This window comes from Lutra lutra, chromosome 14 (assembly GCF_902655055.1).
Source record: "Lutra lutra chromosome 14, mLutLut1.2, whole genome shotgun sequence".
Classification (NCBI taxonomy): Eukaryota; Metazoa; Chordata; class Mammalia; order Carnivora; family Mustelidae; genus Lutra; species Lutra lutra.
Window position 1 is genome coordinate 35,657,797 of NC_062291.1, and position 8,152 is coordinate 35,665,948.

At 51.9% G+C, this 8,152-nt stretch overlaps 1 protein-coding gene across 1 annotated transcript; it reads left to right on the forward strand.

Moving 5' to 3' along the window:
* Positions 1-831: 831 nt before the first annotated feature.
* Positions 832-6,701, forward strand: PLAU (plasminogen activator, urokinase). Its single transcript, XM_047701602.1, has 11 exons — positions 832-959; positions 1,283-1,370; positions 1,868-1,901; positions 2,052-2,159; positions 2,488-2,662; positions 2,845-2,936; positions 3,110-3,326; positions 3,546-3,694; positions 4,267-4,407; positions 4,757-4,905; positions 5,584-6,701. Exons 2-11 carry the CDS (start codon positions 1,314-1,316, stop codon positions 5,758-5,760), a joined length of 1,299 nt encoding a protein of 432 aa, XP_047557558.1. The 5' UTR covers positions 832-959; positions 1,283-1,313; the 3' UTR covers positions 5,761-6,701.
* Positions 6,702-8,152: the final 1,451 nt, after the last annotated feature.

Sequence of the window (8,152 nt, forward strand, 5' to 3'; positions counted from 1 at the left end):
AGACTTGTTCTCACAATCCTATATTATACCATGATCCATAGCCAATCCTTATCAAGCTGTCACTTTCAAACACCCCCCTTAAACCAAACTGGCAAATTCTCAGTAAAATCCCATCCTGCCTAAACGCTGCCCCTGCCAGCCACTACCAAAGGCCCTTACCTCCGTGAGCAATGAACTCAACTTTGTCTTATCCACTGGTTATGTTGGTGAATTTTGGGGAGCTAGTATTGGAAGACCCTGTCAGCTGGAGTTAGCTAGCGTGTGTCATGTGCACTTTCTTTCTTTTCAAGGACTTTATTTTTAAGTAATCTTTTATACCCAACCTGGGGCTGGAACACACAATCCAGAGATGAAGAGTCCCCCGTGCTCCCCGGATTGAGCCAGCCAGGTGCCCCTGCCAAGTGCATTTTCACGTTGAGAAAGAGGCTTAGCTCTAGGAGCTGCACACTATGCCCCTATACCCACGGTTTGGAATCACTCTCTTAGGCGGTTGGGGGCCAAAGGTGGAAAGACTGGAGAAGAGCTGATTTAGGGGATCTGGGAAGAGTCAGCAGAGCTGGAGGGGAGTCTCTGTAGCGCGATTCGGAGGCCTCTGCCCTGGAGAGGGGCCCAAGCCAGGTGAATGGGAGGAGGAGTTGAGGAATTGAGATGCCTCTAGGTCTCTCTGTTCAGACCTCGCTCTTCCCCTCCGCTGGGGACCGCGCTGCCCCTCAATCTTGGTCAAGGCTGTGGAAGCCCACGGGTCCAGGTCGCGCCAGTCCCCAGGGAAGCTGAGGGAAGGGAAGCGTTGGGGAGATCCCGGGCTGGGGCGGGGCCAGGCTGGGGCGGGTCCTGATATAGAGCCCTGCAGCCGGTCCGCAGCACAGCGCGGCGACTGGAAGCCCCAGAGCCTCGCGGATTGTCAGAGTGTCAACCCATCCCGCCGTCCCTGCTCGGTGTCCCTCCTGCCGCAGCTACCGGTGAGTGCGGGCCACCCTAATTGCGCAGAGCTGCTCCTGCGGGCGTCCCTTCCCCCAACCCCCGCTGCCTCGGCGGTCCCCGGCTGCCCCCGCTCGGCCGCGGCCGAGCCTGACTCACCGCTCGCGGTGCGTGTGCACCCTCTGTGGGTGCTCGGACCCCTGAGCCCCCAGCGGGGAGAGACGGCAGGCCTGGGGGCTCTGGCCATCGCCGGTGCGCCCCGCAGTAGACCTAGGGATTCCTGCCCTGAACTGCCCTAACCCAGCCGGCCCACTTTCTCGCTCCTCCGCTTCTGTGTCAAGCTGACTTTCTCCCTCCCTTGCAGAGGCGCTGCCTAGAGCCCCAGCCTCGCCACCATGAGAATCCTGCTGACGTGCCTGCTCCTCTGTGCCCTAGTGGTGAGCGACTCCGAAGTAAGTGGCTTTCCCGCTTTGACCTATAGCGGGCCGAGGGGGCTTGCGGGATCCCGAGCAGCGCCGGGGGTGGCACTCGGGTGTGTGTGTGGGGGGGAGGATGGGGCTGCACAGGGAGCTGGAATCCTCTGGATTCCATCAACGGCGGGGACCAGACCATCTTGGGGAAAACAGGACAGGTGTGACAGTGGGAATCCTGAGAACTAAGAGAGTTCGCACTTTCAGGGAAGGGAGGAAGAAGCCGCAGAGACGTCGTTCCCCGCCCCACCCCCGCCTTCTTGCACCCTGTATGTGAAGCGTGCTTGAGTCAATCCGTTTCTCCCTGCTAGAAACCTATGATCTTCCATGTGAGGGCTAGTTAGATATGAACAAGGTGAAGAGAGAGGGAGCCGGAGGAAAGGGTGAGATTTGGGATTGGGGCCAGTTTGTCCTTTCCCTTGAGTCCCAGGAGTGCGGGACCTTTGCTGAACTTTTCCCCTCCCCTCCATCTCTTCCAGGGAAGCCATGAACTTCACCCAGTGTCTAGTGCATGTGAGTATCCACCCATTGCATAATATCTGACTATACAGACCTCTTGGAAAAGCCTCAGGGGACAGCCCCTCCCTGACCCTGCTGCAGGGCTGGCTCCCCCTTGCCTCCTCCCACGCTCCTTTCTTACCTCACCACCTTTGTGATCCCCAGCAAACTGCCATTGTCTGAATGGAGGAACATGTGTGTCCTACAAGTACTTCTCCAACATTCATCGATGCAACTGTCCAAAGAAATTCCAAGGGGAACACTGCGAGATAGGTATGGGGATCCTGACTCTAACTGGGCAGGAGGCGGCACCAGAGATTTGGGGGCAGGGAGAGATGGGTGGGGTGGGAGAGCAGACGGGAGTTCGGAGCTGGAGGTGGAGTGGGGGTCTTCATCCCTGGGTGTGATACACAGTCAAACACAGCCCCATCCTCTTTCATGCATCTCTGGCGGCACACAAATGTGAGACGGGGATGGAAGAAGACCCTTTCTGGGATTTCCTGCTGGGCCTGAAAACATGTGAGGCCTGACATGATCTCTAAAATGCCTGTCTGAATTTCCTCTTCTTTCTAATATCTCTCATCCTCACATTCTTCCCTAGATACAACGAAAACCTGCTTTGAGGGGAATGGTCACTCTTACCGAGGGAAGGCCGACACTGACATCATAGGCCGGCCCTGCCTGGCCTGGAACTCTGCCACTGTTCTTCTGAAAGAGTACCATGCCCTCAGACCTGATGCCCTTCAGCTGGGCCTGGGCAAACACAACTACTGCAGGTGAGGGGTGGCAGCAAAGACCCTCTCACAGCCCCCCAGGATCCCTTGCTACCACCCCCTGTGTTTCCAGAGTGCTGTCCATAGCCTGAGGAAAGCAAGCCTCTGGTTGACTTTTCCCTGGAGGGGAAAGAGATGTATTCTGGGTTGGAATGACACCCCTCCCCACCTTTCTGTGTTACCAGGAACCCAAACAACCGTAGAAGGCCTTGGTGCTATGTGCAGGTTGGCCTAAAGCAGCTTGTCCGGGAGTGCATGGTGCCAGAATGCTCTTCTGGTGAGTGTCACTGACCTGTTTGTGACAGCAGGGAAGATCATATGTCCTTTTATCCTATCACAGGAGGGTCAAGGAGGGACTCTGCCTGGCCTTGAAAAACTGGGAGGTTAGAAGACAAGAGAGAGACATTCTCCTACTTGGCTCCCCAAGACATCTTTCTCTTTCTTCTCCAGGAAAAAATCCCCTCACTCCAGAAAAAGCTGAGTTTCAATGTGGCCAGAAGGCTCTGAGGCCTCGCTTTAAGATTATTGGCGGAGAATTCACCACCATCGAGAACCAGCCGTGGTTTGCCGCCATCTACAGGAGGCACCACGGAGGCTCTGTCACCTACCTGTGTGGTGGCAGCCTCATCAGTCCTTGCTGGGTGCTCAGCGCCACACACTGCTTCATGTATGTCCTCCATCTCTTCTCCCTGACCCTCCTGTCTTACCCCAAACGCATCTCCTTCTCCTTCCCAGCAAAGGATGCCACTTAAATTGTACCCCCTTAGGCCCCTCCCGTGCAGTCCATGGCCTTGGGTGCAAGTCATGCTCTGAGGCCACCTTGAGGGGAGGGGACGAGATGAGATCTCATGCGATCTGACTATCTGACAAGTCTCCCCTCCCACAGTAATAACCCGAAGAAGGAGGACTACATTGTCTACCTGGGTCGGTCGAAGCTTAACTCCGGGACACCTGGGGAGATGATGTTTGAGGTGGAGAAGCTCATCTTGCATGAAGACTACAATGCTGACAGCCTTGCTCACCACAATGATATTGGTGAGTGGAAAGCCCTTATCTGCCATAATGATGATGGTTGGAAGAAGAGGCGTCCAAGAAGAGACCCAAATGGGAGGTTGAGGTTGCAGGGGAACTGGAGATCCTGCTTTATACAGCAAAGGGACATATGGGAGAGGCCTACTGTTCCTCTGCAGAAACCTTGAATTTCCAAACATTTAGCCTCCTCTAGATGGCAATGGCCCGGTAAGCATGTGACATGGGTGGGGAGGCCCCTTCTTTTGTTGGATACAACCTCTGCCTGTTCCAGGATCTGGAACTTAGAGCATTGAACTGGATTTGGCCCATCTGCCTCAGCCACCCATACATCTGTATAGACCAGCCCTGGCTGGCCAAGGCCCATGTCAGCAGCTGGAACAAAACCCTTGAGGCATGGGACAGGAGAGGCTTGTCTCAGGTAATAAGTTGCCAGCAGACTTTCCAGGATGGCCTCTGACCCTAAATGATGTAGGGATAGACATCCAGTCCTTCAGCATTTGGAGGGGAGCGAGGGTGACCACCTGGCCAGGTAGAGATCTTCCCCCCTGACCTCCCCTGCTTCCCTCTTCCCCCAGCCCTGCTGAAGATCCGCTCCAACACGGGCCAGTGTGCACAGCCATCCAGGTCCATACAAACCATCTGCCTGCCTCCAGTGCGTGGAGATGCTAATTTTGGCATGAGCTGTGAGATCGCTGGCTTTGGAAAAGAGAATGACAGTAAGTGACATTTGGGGCTGGTTCAGAGGGTCCTGGAGGAGTGTTATAACCTGGAAGTGAGCTCAACTTGATCAAGACAGGACTGTGGAGATAGAGATGGGAGCACTGTGGAGGTAGTAGATAGTCCAGGGAGGGAGTGGGAGCACTGTTTAGGGAGTGATGGGCCATAAAGGTAAACAGATGGGGGGGTGAGGGGGTATACATGGGGTAAAGCTCAGATTTGTGGGGGAAAGAATAAAGGCTTTCCCTGGTAGGGACACTTTTTGGTCCCTTCCCTGGCAGAGAGTCCCTGTGGGAAGGCTGTACAGACGCATCTTAAAGTAAACTTCTCCTTGTTTCCTCCATCTAGCTGACTATCTCTATCCAGAGCAGCTAAAAATGACTGTTGTGAAGCTGGTTTCCCACCAGGAGTGTCAGCAGCCACACTACTATGGCTCCGAAGTTACCACCAAAATGCTGTGTGCCGCTGACCCACAGTGGGAAACAGATTCCTGCCAGGTGAGAGTTCCATCCTCTCTTCCTGGAACCCCCAAATCTCCCCTGGGCTCCTGGGCCTATCCCTGCCAGCTTCAGAGAGCCCCTCTCCAGCCAAAGCCCCAAGAAGTCAGAATTAGGAGCTCAGGTCTTAAACTAATCCTTATGCATTTACCAAACGTTTGTCATGAGCCTGGCTCTGTGCTAGGCACTTCAGACTGGAGAAGGGAAGGGAATAGGACCATAAGAAAGAGGAAAACACTAGAAAGTAATACAACTCAGTGCTCAGGATATGATATGAATTGTAAATGATCAGTGTTTGGGAGCTGGAGGTTAGTACCAATGAGGTGGTTATAATGGGAAAGCTTTAGAGAGAAGGTGACTGGAAGAATTTGGGGAGGCAGAGGGAAGAAAGGAGACCATTCCAGTTGAAAGATACAAAAATGAGCCTGAGCATGGTATATTCCAGCATGGTGAGGAAAAGGGTCTGAGAGTGTAGATGGAGTTGTGGCAGATAGCAGGGCTTTGAAAGCCAAGTGGAGGATTTTAAACTTGATATGGTAGGAAATGGGGAGCCACTAAGGACTTGGGGATTCTAAGAAATTCTTTTTCTCTCTCTCTCGGGCATGACTGGGTGATTGGATCAGATGGCTCCCTCCTCCCTTTTCCCAGGGCTCACCTTCTGTGTCTTTGGCTTAACAGGGAGACTCTGGGGGCCCCCTGGTCTGCTCTATCCAAGGCCGCCTGACTCTGACGGGGATTGTGAGCTGGGGCAGTGGTTGTGCCATGAAGGACAAGCCAGGCGTCTACACAAGGGTCTCACACTTCCTGCCTTGGATCCACATGCACGCCAGGCAACAGAATGGCCTAACCCTCTGAGGCTCCCCAGGGAGCCAAGGGAAGCGAGGGGTACCACCCACTCCCATGCTGGCTGTCATTTTTTCAGCAGAAGCGTCTGCTTCGGCTCTATATAAGGGAGAACCTGAGAAGGACAGGCTCTCGCAGAGATGGTTTTTACGAGTGCTGCCCCCCCCCGGGGGGCACTCAGCTACAGGCCTGGGTGCTAAGTGCCCAGAGTCCCCGGGGCCAGGATGGAGGGATGGCCCTGACCCAGGACGGTTGTTGACCAGTTGTTTGTCTTTTTCTGAACTGAAGCCTCCTGGAGAGAAAAAATGCCATTTCCTGTGCATGGGTAGAAGGAGAGCCAGAACCCCCAACAGCAGGCATTCATGAGGCCCACTGTTGGGAAACAAATAATTTCTCAATTAGGAAGCCAAAAAGAACCGAGGTCTCTTGAGGGAGATTGGTCATTGTGGAACAGTGGCTTGGGGAGTGGAGACAATAATGACTTGAGGGAAGGGCTCTGACATTCCATGAACGTATCAGGAAATATTATATATGGGTGTATATGTGTGCACACTTGTGCACAGACTGTCAGTGTAACAGCTGGTGTCCCTGTGTGTGACTGCAAGTCTATTTCCCTAAACTGAATGGACTATGATGACACATAGAAGGGTCTGTCTGGAGAGGTCCTGGGCCACTCCTAGGGCCTCTTGGGTCTGTCATGTGATCATGCCCATGAATGTATTGTTCTGGGGGATGCCTGTGACCAGCAGTAAATTTTCAGTTTCACTTTTACATAGATGTTCTTTCTTGGCCAGTTATCCCTTCTGACCTTTTGTCTGAGTTTATCCAATCCTCACTGGGTGAGGTGAGGCCCACTCCTATACACTGAATATTTAATAATTATATTCTACTATTTTTATTTATATCTATTTTTGTAATTTTAATAAAGGTCAATAAAATGTGATTTTTCTGAAGACTTTGGTTTTTTCTTGGTACTTGTATGGGAGGAGTTGGGGAGCATAAAAAGTGGAAAATAATGATGGTAGTGTGTACCCTAGAGTTTCTTGGGGGCTGAATCTCTGTACTTAGTGGGGCTTTGGGAATAGAGGCTAGAAGAGTTGTAGAGTAGATTCTCCATAGCACATAAGGTACAGCCTGGTGTGTGGGCTACATAACAACCATGAATTCCCTCCTTAGCCTGATGCCTTTGTACAGTGCACATCTTGTACAGCTGTACACAGTGATCCTCTAGGATAAGTCCTGCCATATTCTCTTCACTCTGCCCATAACAATCCTGGGGCTGACCTCAACCAAGGAGAATATCTGCATGAGTGAAAATTGCTGATCCCAAACCCAGCCCAGCTTGAGTGTGGCATTCTGGGAACAGAAAACAATTTCCCATCATCTGTATGAGGAGCTGGTACTAAGTTTCCTTAGTGTGTTGATGGAGCTCATGACCAGTCACTATGATCCCTAATATTAGGGGACTCGGAATCTAAAGCTAGGTGTCATCCTAATGGAGGTGACCACACATTTTGAATCAAACATAGGTTTCTGAAGAACTAGGGTGTAGAAGGCAGGCAGCAAGTGGTGCCTGGACGGCTCAGTCGTTGAGCATTTGCCTTTGGCTCTGGTCATGATTCCAGGGCCCTGGGATTGAGTCCCGCATCCCTTATTGGGCTCCTTACTCAACGGGGTCTGCTTCTCTCTCTCCCACTATTGCTCCCCCCTGCTTGTGTGCTCCGCTCTCTCTTTGTCAAGTAAATAAAGAAAATCTTAAAAAAATAAAAAAAAGAAAGAAGGCAAATGGGGAGATACAGCTGGATGTTAAAATGCTGGAGTTTCCAAGCTATGTTATTGGGTTTGGACAGTGTTTCTTAACAAGTCACCTGATAACCTTTTTAAAAAATATATGCATGCTGATGCCCCACCCATAGAGACTGTGGGTGATTCAGGTCGGGGCTGGTGCCAGGGCTTGTGAATTTACAGAAGATCCTCAGGTGGTTCTGATAAGCACTCCTGGTTGAGATCCTTTGGGGACAACTGGCCAGAATATGTGAAGGGCCAAGTAAATTCAAGATACAGTCAGTATGTGTTCTTTGCATGAATAGTCAGTTTCCTGAGTGGAGTTTGAGAGTGCAAGTCCTTCCTGTTCAGAGGTTCCCTAGACCATGGGCCCCTGGAGGGCAGGGATCCAGAGTATTCTGCATTTCATCCCTATAATCTAACATGTTATCTTATTTATTGTGATACAATGGTTCACAGCATGGCTTTCAGAGTCAGGTGGTCTGGACTAGAATCCTGGTTCTGACACTAGCTGTGTGCCTTGGGAAAGACTTGTAATGTCTCTGTGCCCCAGTTTCCCCATCTGTAAAAAAGAGATAATAATATTTACCTCCTAGGACTGTTATAAGGATGCATGAGT

Coding starts and splice junctions, on each gene's coding strand:
- PLAU (XM_047701602.1), top strand. CDS start 1,314: ATGAGAATCCTGCTGACGTGCCTGCTCCTCTGTGCCCTAGTGGTGAGC. Junction 1,371..1,867: donor TAGTGGTGAGCGACTCCGAA/GTAAGTGGCTTT, acceptor CATCTCTTCCAG/GGAAGCCATGAACTTCACCC. Junction 2,160..2,487: donor AGGGGAACACTGCGAGATAG/GTATGGGGATCC, acceptor ATTCTTCCCTAG/ATACAACGAAAACCTGCTTT.